The sequence below is a fragment of the Podarcis melisellensis genome, assembly GCF_964234715.1.
Source record: "Podarcis melisellensis genome assembly, chromosome: 2".
Taxonomy (NCBI): Eukaryota; Metazoa; Chordata; class Lepidosauria; order Squamata; family Lacertidae; genus Podarcis; species Podarcis melisellensis.
The window spans coordinates 81,517,097-81,531,372 of record NC_138529.1 but is presented as its reverse complement, the minus strand read 5'-3'; the positions used below and the strand labels follow the sequence as shown (position 1 = coordinate 81,531,372).

At 42.6% G+C, this 14,276-nt stretch overlaps 1 protein-coding gene across 1 annotated transcript; it reads left to right on the top strand.

Moving 5' to 3' along the window:
* The first annotated feature begins 213 nt into the window (after nt 1-213).
* On the top strand, nt 214-13,017 carry ARF4 (ARF GTPase 4). The gene is made up of 6 exons (XM_081897178.1): nt 214-625; nt 7,269-7,349; nt 8,514-8,623; nt 10,174-10,245; nt 10,663-10,788; nt 11,765-13,017. The coding sequence occupies exons 1-6, from the start codon at nt 559-561 to the stop codon at nt 11,849-11,851; spliced, it is 543 nt and encodes a 180-aa protein (XP_081753304.1). The 5' UTR covers nt 214-558; the 3' UTR covers nt 11,852-13,017.
* The last annotated feature ends 1,259 nt before the right edge of the window (nt 13,018-14,276 follow it).

Below are 14,276 nucleotides of genomic sequence, written 5' to 3'. Positions count from 1 at the left end.
TCCCTCTCTCACACACACACCAGCTCTCCTTCCAGAGGGGCAAGCAGCCGAGCCTCTTGAGGACTACGTTTCCCATCGTGCCTCGCGAGCCGAAAACCAGACCCGCCAAGGCTGCGGCGGCGAGAGGCGGCCTGGGAGCCGTAGTCTTCCTGCGTGTCGTGAGGCCTGCTCGAGGTTCGTGTGGGTGGTGCCGCGGTGAGGATGTGGCGGGCGTGACGCGATTTTGTCCGCGTTGGAGCCGGGGCGGCCGTGACGTGGCAAAGAGAGAGAGAGAAGAGAGAGCTAAGAGAGAGCCAGGCTCCCCCGACACAGATCAGCCCCGGTGCGCGGACGCCGCGGTCGCCCTTCGCCCGCTCCCGAAGCTCAGCTGGTTTCGCCGTCTCTGCGGGAGCGAGAGAGGAAGGAGGAGACGAGGAGGAGGAGGAGGAGGAAGAGAAGTAGCGAGAAAGAGGGACCGGGGCCTCTTGCTTTCACCTTCCCCGCCGCCGCCGCCGCCGCCTTCGCACTCGGCCCGCTCCGTTCTTGCGCCGCCGCCGCCGCTACCTCCGCCCAGCCGCCATGGGCCTCACCATCTCCTCCCTCTTCTCGCGCCTCTTCGGCAAGAAGCAGATGCGCATCCTCATGGGTGAGACGGGCGGGCAAAGAGAGAGAGGCGCTTCAACCCCCCCCCCCCAATTCCACACCCGCTCCGCCCGGGGTAGCGAGCCGGGCCTGAGGCGACCCCACCCCGGGCAGAGGACCCGGCGGCCGGTTGCTTCCCTCGCTCCCTGTTCGCCTAGCGGGGGGGGGGGGGGACTGTTAGAGTCTTCGCGGGGGCTGGGATGGGAAGGCGCAGCAGTGGGGCGGGCGGGCGGACGCCAGGCAGGCAGCATTGTTCGGGCCAGGCCTTGTGCTGTCGGGAGACAAGGAGAGGGAGGGGAGAGAAAGAGAGAGAGGAAGGGAGGGAGGGAGGGTCTCCATGGCCTCCCCCCCCCGCCCTCCTTGCAGGACGTTCTTAAGGAATCCACCTTGGGAGACATTTTTAGAACGAGCGGAATTTATCTTCGCCCGGGGCCTTCTGCTCTTTTCAGGATGTGGGTTCGTTTTCCGTCCCGATGGGCTTCCTGTGTTTCAAAATAAGTCCGGTGCCGTCAGTCTGATCCCTCGCTAACCCTCGGCGCACACAGAGAGCCTTCGCGTTTGTTGTGGTGATCGTAGGAATTGTTCTTTTAATAATACATACATACATACATACATACATACATACATAGACAATACACGCACCATTTTTTCCAAATGCAGAAATGTAAAGCGAAATGCGGTAATAATTATACTGCAAATAAAAATGGAAGAATCAGTTACACTGACGGCTGTCTCCTAGTTTTTTTTTGTTACAGACAATTGCATTAGCATAACTCCCCCCCCCTCCCCCTGCCTCTCATCCTAGCCCACAACACTTTTGGGATGGTGAATAATCAGTGTGCAGATATCCACATTGCTTCATGCCATTAGTATTTGGGACAGGGTGGGTTCTTCATATTTGTTAGTTTTTATTAAAATGAGATGCACATTTTGTATTTGCTTTTTTATGTATGGAGTTAAGGGGCATGCCCTGCCTCTTGTTGGTTCGTTCAGTTGAAGATTACACAAATCAATACTGTACTGAGCTGGGTAGTTCACAGAAAGATGCTTATAACTCTTTGCCTGTATCCTGTTGATAGCCTGGTATATTAACTAAGGATTTTGCCCTAATTATATACAGTGGCTGTTGTGAAAGGTCATTGGTTTTGAATTTGGAATTGCTCTGTGGTCTCAAGGATGTATGGCTGCAATTTTAAAATGGTAAATGTCACCCATATGTGCTTTGTCTTGTCTTGTCATCCTTGGGCAGTACAGCCTCAGATCCACCATGCTGGAGGGCTTTTGGATGGTCCAAGCCATCCTTCCAACCCTGTGCAGGGGAACTCTCCTATATGCTTGCCCAAAGCTGGTGTTTTTCCCCTTGCCTTGGCCAGCATGAGCATCACACTCTGAACGCATTACTGGCTGTACTGCTCCATAAAGCTCCATTGCTGCCAGCCAGGGTTAATATTGCACCCTAAGCCATTCCCCATCAAATTAATGAGTGCTAGTGTTGTTTTATCCTGGATCCCTAAGTGTCTATGGTCTAGACACAGCTTTTTAAAAACCAGCTCTTAATTGTCTCAAATGGTTGCTGTTAAGTACAACACAGGGGGTCTTTCCTGGCGGATCACTTTGCAGCCAATTGAACTATGTTAGTGAGAGAACTGTGACTTAAAATGGATTATTGTTATAATGCATGTGGGAATATCCTAAGATTATGATGCTAAACATGCTGACATACCTCCCCTCAAAAATTTCATTTCAAATTCCAGAACGATAGTATGTAGTCACAAACTGTTTTGAGTGTTGAAGTTCTGTTTGGACTTCTGTTACCGTAATCTGAATTTTAAAAGGCCAGTGTCTGTTCTAGAATTATCTCTTGTGTTTGTGTCTGAGATGATAACTCGTAAAGGGACACATTGGGCGCAACACTAAACAATGGCTTAACGCTACGCAAACAGGCCTACTTGGACTTGAGCACTCCCTCCTCCTGTTTCTTTGGACACATGCCAGAGAAAGAGATTGAAAGAATCCATTTCCAGATTTAAAATAAAATTTGTTTGTCATTACATCTGACAAGCACAAACCATGGTTAGCTTAAACTATAGTTTATTGGAACAAGTCAAGATCAGTTGTGGTCTTGTTGCAATAAACCATCATTTAAACTAACTACACTTCAGGGTTTGGATTACTTCAAAGAAGGAAATGGAAGCTTCCAATCTCCTTCTCCTGGCATGTGTTGGAGGGGGAGGGGTGAAGTAGGCTTGTATGTGTGTCACTGTAGGTGAAGTACTCTTCTTAGCAATTGCTGATGAGACAGTACCATGTGTGTTTAAGTTTTCATTTTGGCTGGACTACACATAGAGGTGGACTCAAAACCAGGTCATTTATCTCTTCTGCCAGTATTAAACATACTAAGTTGTATTCTGTGTCTCTAGTGGTGCTAAGACTTTTGGAGCCTTATCAACTACTTCAGAACACTTAGCATTCTCATCCACAAAGCAGCTGATGTTTGGTTTCTCCCTAGCAATTACTGATATTGTTAGAAATGGTACATTAGATATTTATATTGCTAATCTGAATGGTGATGCTTTGATTATAGTAGACAATCAGCTTTATAGAAAAGTAAAGTGGATCTTTAGTGTGTTTTTCAAAAATATGTCCAACCCATGCAAATACCTTACACACCAAAGATTTTCCTGTTACAGCTTCATCTGGACTGTCCTCAATTTTCCCTTCAGTCAAAACCTTCAGCACTTCTCAATGTATACTAAATAAGCAGCTTCATTTTTATCCATCTTTCTTTGCTTAGGCATTAATCAACACAAAGCAATGCCTTCTAGTTTATCTGTGCACTTTGAAGGTCAAGAAAAGATGGAATCCTAGTCCTGAAGACCCCCCAGAGATCTCTGGGTATAGGGCGTTATATAAATTCAATAAATAATAATAATTATAGTTTATTTATCTCCTTTCTCACAGGGAACGTTTTAGGAGATAGGTACCACAGGAAGTGGTAATGAATCTTGCTTACATCTAATATGAACTTATCTGATGGTAACTTTGTTACGTAGCTTTAGATTACTGTAGCTTATATATTATATATCCAGCTTTACCACTGTTGGTGTTAAGAGCAGTTTGAGTATCTAGATCTTAGGCTCCCATTAAAAGGTAAAGGTAAAGGTACCCCTGCCCGTACGGGCCAGTCTTGACAGACTCTGGGGTTGTGCGCCCATCTCACTTAAGAGGCCAGGGGCCAGCGCTGTCCGGAGGCACTTCCGGGTCACATGGCCAGTGTGACATCGCTACTCTGGTGAGCCAGAGCTGCACACGGAAACGCCGTTTACCTTCCCGCTGGTAAGCGGTCCCTATTTATCTACTTGCACCCGGAGGTGCTTTCGAACTGCTAGGTTGGCAGGCGCTGGGACCGAGCAGGGGGAGCGCACCCCGCCGCAGGGATTCGAACCGCTGACCTTTCGATCAGCAAGTCCTAGGCGCTGAGGCTTTAACCCACAGCGCCACCTGTGTCCCCTAGGCTCCCATTAAGGCATCCTAAATTGTTGCTGCCTTCAAACTCATATGATGTACAGTAGAGGCTTCTGTTGGAGAAGGGGGCGGGCGTTTTTTTGTTGATTCTTCCCTGCACCATTTCCCACATTATTCCAGAATCTCATCCACTGTAGAGCAAAAGGTCCCCACCTCCCCAGCAGGAGACTCCTAGAGTGAAGTACCTCTCAAGGGAGTTCTGAATCCCGGCCACAGGATTTACAGGTCACATGAAGATTAGATGGCATGTATTCATGCACTTGACTTTTTCTTTATAAAAACCTCTTCTGTAAATATTTCTTGGCTTAACTAACAAAACAATTTTATAACTTAAAAAACCCAATTTATTCACATAAGACTGGTCGTTAACCAATGCGATATCTTGGTTGCCTTCCCTGTTCCAGAATATAGAATTGCCCTGAAAAGGCAGGAAGGTAAAGCAAATGCGTTAGAAGCTGCAGATCTTAGATTTATACGTTTTATATACTGTCAATATGTAAGAACATGCTGAATTTATTTTTCACTCAGCAGAGCTTGAAAAAATAGACAGCACATTAAACTTTCCAGCCTGTACGGAAAGTTCTTTAGATAACATCAGAAGAAAGCATTCTCATTTACCAAACACCAGAAGACAATATAATAAGCGCTATTCCAAGATCCTATATATACTGTAGGAAGGAAGACACTGCACAGGCTTCTCACATGCAAGTGAAGCACTTGTATGTAAAAGGATCTCAGTTGGACATAACAAAGCCCTCTTTTCATTCTTATGGCTTCTTCAAGTTCTCATTCCTTGACCAAGTAGAGGGGACTAGAAGGAAGCCTCCCATTCCCTGTAATAGCCTGCGGTGGTGATGGGGAATCATTTTCACTTTGTTCTGCAGTAGCATAGTTCATGCAGGTGCAAAAAAGCACTATGCCCAACATGTATTCTCTTTAAATTGAAAAATTAGCAGCCTGCTTTGTTAGCTTGGATCCTGAGAACTGTGAGTGGAAGTGTGGTTCCTTGTCCCTTCTTATTCATTGTAACCCCACTAATCTCTAATAGCTTCTCTAGTTGGTTGTGCATGTTTGAGCAACAATCCCTGTGCCCCATAAAATGCTGTTCAGGAGGTTCCCCCCACTTTCAGATAAGCTGTTTTGTGGCTGCAGAAGGCTGTTGTGGTATGTGACAAAGGGGCAGTTTTCTTCCACTCAGTTCTCAGGGTAGCAGCCTCATTGTATACTGTAATTGCCAAACACTGCTTGGTGTGAAATAATGGATAATAGGGGAGATGCAAAAATAGAAAAGCCAGTTTTTAATATGCAGTATAGGATAATTCTGATAGATTATTCAAGAAACGGAAGATACCTTGGTCAGTGCCATAGTCCTTGGGCTCTACCCTAGCAACTATTTGCTGAAGGTTTTTTTTAAATGAAAGATGCAGTAATTCTGTTTCGTTTTTATTTAGTGTTTTAGCATTCAGTCCCAGATTGCACTGTGCTAAGAATGCAGTGAAAATAATTTATAGCACAACTTAATTTTTTTTTAGCTCAGACACTGCATTTTAATATTTCCTTAACAATTAAATAGTCCCTAATGATTTACTATTCTGCCCACAAAATACATTCGGTGTACTCTGTCAGTACTGCAGGCAATCTCAGACTACATCTTGTCTTGCACTAGTAGAAGACCTATTCCACCACTATTTGAAGACTTATAAACTTGTTTTATTGAAAAAAATGTACTAAAGCATTTGTACTTGATCAGCTAACAGTAAAGTGGGGAAAAGAAACTAAAACATTTTTGTTGCTCCATGTAGAGCTGGGTCCATAACCGTATAGGGTAGAAACCATAGGATTTTGAGCTTATATAATTTACAGCTGTAATTTATAGTAAACCAAGGTTTCTTGCACTATGTTATACAAGGATAATTTTCCTGGTTTTCTTAAGTTTTAAGCAGTAAAAAAATGAGCTTTGGAAACCATTTTGGATGCGTGATCTAGCTACCAGGTGCACTTTCATTATTGTTTACTCGTGTTCGAAATATTCTGAAGGTTCATGGAGAAGAAGGGAATTGCTCTAATGGGTGGGACCTGCCACAAAATACTGCAGTGTATCCTCCACTCCTAGCAATAGTGATTCTGTTCATGCCATTACCTTTACAAATTTTGGGGTTCCCCTGACCTCTTGTTTCTCAGTTTCCCTATTTTGACTACAGCACTGTCGGCATTCCTACCCTCAGTTCACTGTCAGATGGAGTAATATAGAGGTCTCAGGATTCCCCCACCCTACATCCCACTCAATTATTAAAGAATAAACTCTTTTATGGTCTGATTGCTTTGTGTTAACCTCTGCCATTTACAGTGGTGCCTCGGAAGTCGAACAGAATCCTTTCCAGAAGTCTGTTCGACTTCCAAAATGTTCGGGAACCAAAGTGTGGCTTCCAGTTGGCTGCAGGAACCTCCTGCAGCCAATCGGAAGCCGTGTCAGACGTTCGGGTTCCAAAGAACATTCGCAAACCGGAACACTCACTTCCGGGTTTGCGGCATTCGGGAGCCAAAACATTTGTCTTTCAAGGCGTTTGGGAACCTAGGTACGACTGTACTATGGTTTGTTAATAGCCAACACTGAGTTTGTTAGCCATACTCTGAGGAAGCTACTGGGAACTTCATGTTATGTCCATATATGATACCAAGGACGTTGGTCTCATTTTTAAAAGCAGTAAAATAGTCACAGAAAGCAAAAAACTGCAATTTTCGGTTGATGTTACAGGTTGTCTGTTTCTGAATCTATTTCAGAGAGCCACAATTCTCAAAATTTTGGTTATCAGCTCTTATGAGTGAGGTCTAATTTGGACGTAAGGCAAATAAGTAGCTTACTTGACAAACTAGGGAGGGAATTGCAGAGTACAATGAAAGAATGGAACATGTATTATATCTAGTTTGGTTTACATTGTATAAAATTATGCCTGAACTAACCCAAAATGGAAATTCTATTTTAAAAAACATCTTTAAAAGTACCGTAATAACTAGCTATTTGATTTTAAAATGTACCACAGTCTTTGTTTTTCATTGTCAAAACAGATTTTATGAAATGGGGTGTTCATTTTATTAAACTAATAAACATTTGTTTTCTCTAGTTGGTTTGGATGCTGCTGGAAAAACAACCATTCTGTATAAACTGAAGTTAGGAGAGATTGTCACTACAATTCCCACAATTGGTAAGCAAGATCAGATACATATTGTCAATATGAACAACCGTTTTTGTTTTAAACTTTGAAACAAAAAATATATATTCTATGTTTTCAGGAATTGATATAGAGCAACTTGCCAGAGAATATGATAGAGGTAGAACTCCTGAAGTTTGTTCCCACACTATGTTTATGGTACATATTACTGGATTTCACAATTCCTGAAAGATTGTGAATTTTCCCTGAAATGAGGGATTCTTGCTTTGGATAGCAAAGCCAACAAAGAGAGCATCCTGGAACCAATGTAACACTTGGGGATGAAGATGTATGTGATTGCTACATAGATTTTAGCAACATCTTCCATTTGCTTCCATTGCTTCCACTCAGATATATAGGCACCAAATGGCTCCTTAAACCAGAGTTACTTAACAGTTTCCAAAATGGAATGCCCACTTGCCATTTTTGGGTCAGGTAGCTTGAAAGTCATATTTTTCAATATGACTTGTCCTGAAATTCATACTGATTGTACACATAAAAAAAACCCAGATAGAATTCTACAGGATGTGCTGCCGGTGTGTGAAAACAGTCAAGATCTAGGGATCCCCAGGCATGTACCTCCAGATAGTGGAGACTTCAGATGTCATCCTGACGTCTTCACTTGGTCGCAAGCGGCTGATAGCCATGTGCAAAATACTTCTGGTGAATTTGGAACACTGCTTGCTTCTAAGACCAGCTTTTCTTCTGCCAGGTCTTAATATATTTCTTTGTAATACAGTGGTACCTCCGGTTGCAGATGGGATCTGTTCCGGAGCGCCGGTCAGATCCTGAGGTTTCCACAACCAGAGGGACTGCTTCTGCGTATGCGCGCGTGGTGAAACACTTCCGGGTTTGCCACTTTTGCAACCCGAAGTTTATGTTACCTGAGGGTAACGTAAGCTGAGGTGCTACTGTATAGACAAATTAAAGAAACCAGAATTGTTCTGAAAACTAACATGTAATAGTTTTCTGAAAATGTTTGGCAAATACCTGCTCTACATAGAGCTTAAAGCATGAATGTGTAAAACTGTAATTGCAGAGCTTGGTGACTTATATTTATTAAATTTATTTCATAGTCCATCTGCCTAGCTTGAGTAGTGCTAGAAAATTGGTTGATTGCTGGTCCTTATTGTCATAATTGTGTTTTTTTCCATTTAGGTTTTAATGTGGAAACAGTAGAATATAAAAACATCTGTTTCACTGTTTGGGATGTTGGTGGTCAAGATAAAATCAGGCCACTCTGGAGGCATTATTTTCAGAACACACAGGTAATTCCTCTGACATATGCTTTGCCAAATCCATTTTCACTCTCTCTTTTGTAGACTGGTATAAAGTTATACTGCCTAGTAAAAAGATTTGTACTAATACCCTCCCACCCCCAGTATAATCCCAATAGCAGCATAGGCCAACACTAACTTTCAGTGCTACTTTAAAACACTGGAATTTTCAAATTGGCATTGTGATAATTTTCCTGAGACCATTAAAGCTACTGTGGACTTAACTAGTACTAAGGCACACAGAATCCAAGCTGTCCAAGGTTTTAATAGGCAATAATTTGCATTCAGTTAGGCCTAAAAGGAAAATATGGTTCCATGTGCTCTTTGTCACCCTTCCTCAAACTAATAAATAGGTTGTGCTTCCTCTCTTGCTCCCTGCAGCCCTCCATATACTTTCAAATTTTGCTTCAGAGGGTTGGGGGACCCTCAAACATATTTGGGGGGCACATGGGCTCTGAGTGACAAAGGAAGGGAGACATCTGTTTGTGCAGTATTGCATTCCTCCTTTTAATGGCCTTGTGCACATAGCAGGATGTATGCTCAAGTTGGTTCTTCAGAGGCCAAGCAAATAATGATTTGAGTTCAAGAGCCAATTATGTCCTTACCACAGACAGATCACTAACTGCATCAGTGAAAATAGTATACCTCTGGAGACTAATGGCCCCTGTCAGGTGGGTGGGTGTAGTTCAGTGTTAACCAACCTTGGGCCTCCAGCTGTTTTTGAACTACAATTCCCATCATCCCTGACCACTGGTCTTGCTAGCTAGGGATGATGGGAGTTGTAGGCCGAAAACATCTGGAGGCCCAAGGTTGGGAAACACTGGCTATTGATGGTTCTCTCTTTTACATGTTGGGCTTGCAGAGTGAACAGCTGCCTCTCTCTGACCAGGCAGTTCAAATACTTTTTGCTGCAATCTTACAAAAATCTACCAGCAGTGAAACAGCAATGAGGTCTGTGGATCACAGCTGGTGGGAAACATGAGCCAAGCCTGACTATACACCGCTTGGAGCATATTTTGAAAACCTATACTTGTGGTAGGGAAGAAATTACATTCACCATCATCACTGCATCTGAACAAGGTGACTTGGCACAACTGCTCCATGCAGCGCAACAACTATTATAGCCAAACCATCCTAGTGATGTAGAAGCACTCTTGGCAGCCTGCTGTGACAACTTTGTGAATTGTTTGCAAATAAAAATCCTTGTATTCATGTTGACTGGGATGACACTGTTGCAGTAATTCCTCTGCTGAAGAGAGTATTGCTTTCTGCTGGAAGTTGTAATATGTTACTGTTGCTTTAAAAATAAACAATGAGACTAAACTGTTGGTGTCCCTGGCCCTTCTGAGGTGTTAGCCCATTGTGGTAGAATAGTTCGCATGGATCTTTGGTCTCTGATACCTTCTGATTTCTTGCATATATTCCCATTTGTCACAGGAGTAAAGATTCATTAAATATCTCTATAATGGTGACTTCAGATTTTATTTGAATGGTATTTCAGATGTCAAACAAACTTGATGAGAAATACACTTTCTTTTCAGGGTCTCATTTTTGTGGTAGATAGCAACGACAGAGAGAGAATCCAGGAAGCAGCAGAAGAACTCCAGAAAATGGTAACTGCCTCTAACTCAATCTGAACTCCTTCTGTGTCTGACTACGATGGTTTAGTCCTCCATATCTAATAAAATCAAGAGGTTAATTTACAAAAACATCAGATATTTTAGAGTGAGATGTTAGGATGCTCTGTTCTGTGTTTAGAGGCAATAATATGAGAGGTGGTGCTTCTCAGAACTTCCCTATTGGGTTTCAGTGAAATCCTTCTTGCAACTATCACCCTAACTTGACATAGTGTTTCTTGTCTGAGTTGCTTACATGCACTGATAGTAACTAAATCAATTAGCTACTGAAAACTACTGGGAGAAATGTGAAGGACCAAAAATATTGCCAGCCCCGAACCCTCCCTAACTTGTACTTTTGGTGGTAACAACTATCAACAGGGGAAATAACTAGCATGGTGTTTCCTCCTCCAGCTTCAGGAAGACGAGTTGAGAGATGCAGTGCTGCTTCTCTTCGCAAACAAACAAGACTTGCCAAATGCCATGGCAATAAGTGAAATGACAGATAAACTAGGCCTTCAGTCCCTGCGCAACAGAACTGTAAGTACCGTAAAGCAAAAAATAGTTTGCCATGTGGCTTTCTCCCTATCTTGATATATTCTGTGGGTTGGAACGTATGAATAGCAAGTGCTTTTCTTTCCCATTCTATGTAAGTAGAAATGTCTAACAAAGGCTATCCCTTGGATCCAAACTGTTGAGTTCCTCTGCTAGGTTTTAAATCACTGAAGGTTGTTCTTGGAGCTAGTACTGTTCTGTTAAAAGGGACGCGGGTGGCGCTGTGGGTTAAACCACAGAGCCTAGGACTTGCCGATCAGAAGGTCGGCAGATCGAATCACCTCAACGGTGTGAGCTCCTGTTGCTCGGTCCCTGCTCCTGCCAACCTAGCAGTTCGAAAGCACGTCAAAGTGCAAGTAGATAAATAGGTACCACTCCGGTGGGAAGGTAAACGGCGTTTCCGTGCGCTGCTCTGGTTCGCCAGAACCGGCTTAGTCATGCTGGCACATGACCTGGAAGCTGTCAGGGGTTCCTTTACTTTACCTTTACTTTTCTGTTATCATGCATTTGTGCAGAGAAAATGACTACTATTTATCTTTTCTGATAGTCATAATTAGTCATAGTTCCATACAGTAAAGAGTGTGTGTGTGTGTGTGTGTGTGTGTGTTTACTTGAGATGGCATCTGTCTTACCCCTTTACATTTTTGGGTGTTGGAATGTCCTGCTTGTATGTTCCTGTCTAAAGCAGCTCTATGGGCTGACTACGTTCCCTTTATGCTGAGTGATGGCTCTTTAAGACCTTTCATTTGATGTTTCAGCTAGAGATTTCATAATGCCCTTCTGGTTTTTAACTTTACTTGGTCTTTCTGCCGTGTTTTAATCTATGCCTTGGCCAAATGAGCTTCTTTATGTTCTGATGTTTGAATTTGCCTTGCAAGAAGGGGGGGGAATTGAGAGAGCTGTTACATGCTCAAAAATGGACTGTATGATATTAAATATTTCATTTTCTCATTCCCAACAGTGGTATGTTCAAGCTACCTGTGCTACACAAGGAACTGGTCTGTATGAGGGACTTGACTGGCTGTCAAATGAGCTATCAAAGCGCTAACTGGATGACTTTCGCACCAGGGACATGTTTGATATAAGTGGTCTAGGCTTGTTACATCAAAATTAGTTTGCATCTTGGTTATTATACAGTACAGTATCTGGAACTGGTTTGGGCAGGATATTACAGCATTTTGACTTATTTTGTTGCCAATTATTCTTCACCCAAGCTATATGTTGCCAGGGTAACAATATGCTTGGGTTAAAAAGAAAACTCCTTAATTTGGAAAAAGTGTATCTTCTGATTTTTACTTCTATTGTTAGCCTAAATGCCTGAATATAGTTGTGACTTTTGAAATCTGTTTGAATGCTTCTTGAGCCCCAATTAAATTAAGTACATTTTAAAAAGATTTCCCCCTTTTCTTTAAGTTACTGATATCTTACTTCATTCCTTAAGACAGTCTGCTGACTTAATCTAGCATTCCATTTATATTTATTTCTCTCTCTTATAAAAACACTTCCTATTATTGTTCGTCAGAAAAATGCTCTAAAACACTATTCAAATATTCTGCACTGAGGAACATTTAATTAACCCCTTGGGTTCTGTCAACCCACTTTTGCCTTTGTGTGAATTGAATCTGATTGGTAGAACATTTTTGTGCCAGTTGCAACAAACTCTTTGAGGTTTTCAATATTCAGCAGATTGTCTTCCTTTATATTGTATCTTTTTTTCTGTTGTTGCATGTTGCTTTTTGATATCAGCCTGTTTTGCCCAGTGTATAATAGTTCTGCTAAAGTTTACTGTTTATTGGTGAACATATCTTCATGAAGACAGATTTTGGAAAATTCTTCAGACTCAATGGATTAATTTCTTCATAACCTACTAAGAATTATTCTTAATAAAAATGAAACAGATGTATAGCTTTGTGTATGCTCCTTGAATCTTAAGTTTGTGGAACTGATAATATGAATGTGTGACAGATTATTCTTTTTCAATAAACGGAGTTTTTTCTGTACTTTGAACACAAACACAGATCTGAATAGCCTTTGAATTGTTTTCAATTTGGCAAAAAATTAAGATGGGCAGTTAAACTTGTGTACAGTGTAGTTGGTTAATCATCAAGACTAAAATCCTGTAAAAGTGTTTTTGAAGCTGTAAATCTAAATTAAAATGTCCAGATATGAGAGTACTAACAGTTGAAAATTGTAATAAAGTACAAACTGCCCAAATAGTGTGTCAGTTTCATACTTAATTGGAGAGGACTGCATTGTGCTTGCTAGCAACCCTTTTCCTGTAGTTCACTTTCTTAGAAAATCTAACATCGTCTGTATTTTACTCTCATATCCCTCTTTCCTAAGCTGAGATTTCAGTGTTCCTCGCCCCCCCCCCATTTTACTCCAGCCAAATTCGGAACTGGCACATTTGAGAGGAAATACAGTAAACCAGAAATACAGTGGTATTTTGGTTCTCAAATGGCTTAGTTGTCAGAACAAATTGGCTCCCAAATGCGACAAACCCGGAAGTGTGTGTTCTGGTTTGCGAGTGTTTTTCGGAAACGGAACATCCAACACGGCTTTCACTTAAGTGCAGGAAGCTCCTGCAGCCAATCAGAAGCCACTCCTTGGTTTTCGTATGGTTTCAAGAATTGAACGGACTCCCGGAATGGATTAACTTCAAGAACCAGGGTACCACTGTATTAGATTCCAATGCTGTATCATTATCTGCAGTAAGGACCTCCCTGAATTCTTATTGTAGTTTAAGTTGGTATATAGCAGGCATGTCCAACTCCCAAGAGACTGTGATCTACTCCCAGTATAAAAAAACCTGGCAGTGATCTATCCAATGTCATTGGAGGGAGGAGGAGCGTGCGTGGGGTGGGTGGATTGCCCAGAGTTGAGCTTTTTTGGGGGAGGATTGCACAGTTTTTTAGCCTTTCCCCCATAACTTTTTGATAAGGATCCCAGTCTACCAGGATCAGCCAGGGATCTACCGGTAGATCACTGGTTGGACATCCCTGGTATATAGAGTTACAATAAGAGATTTTAAGTCCTCACCAGGCTGAGGGCACTTCATGCAGTATTTATGGGATAACTCATCATATAGGAGAGGCACAGGTGCTTTTGAAATGTCTTGGATGTTCATATTTAATCTTTGTGGTCTAAACCAATGAGCCTAGGGCTTGCTGATTGGAAAGTCAGCGGTCCAAATCCCTGCGACAGGGTGAGCTCCCGTTGCTCGGTCCCTGCTCCTGCCAACCTAGCAGTTCAAAAGCACATCAAAGTGCAAGTGGATAAATAGGTGCCGCTCCAGGTAAACTGTGTTTTCGTGCACTGCTCTGGTTTGCCAGAAGCGGCTTAGTCATGCTGGCCACATGACCCAGAAGCTGTACGCCGGCTCCCTCGGCCAATAAAGCGAGATGAGTGCCGCAACCCCAGAGTCAGCCACAACTGGACCTAACATTCAGGGGTTCCTTTACCTTTATAAAGTG

Coding starts and splice junctions, on each gene's coding strand:
- ARF4 (XM_081897178.1), top strand. CDS start 559: ATGGGCCTCACCATCTCCTCCCTCTTCTCGCGCCTCTTCGGCAAGAAG. Junction 7,350..8,513: donor CACTACAATTCCCACAATTG/GTAAGCAAGATC, acceptor TTTTCCATTTAG/GTTTTAATGTGGAAACAGTA. Junction 10,246..10,662: donor CAGAAGAACTCCAGAAAATG/GTAACTGCCTCT, acceptor TTCCTCCTCCAG/CTTCAGGAAGACGAGTTGAG.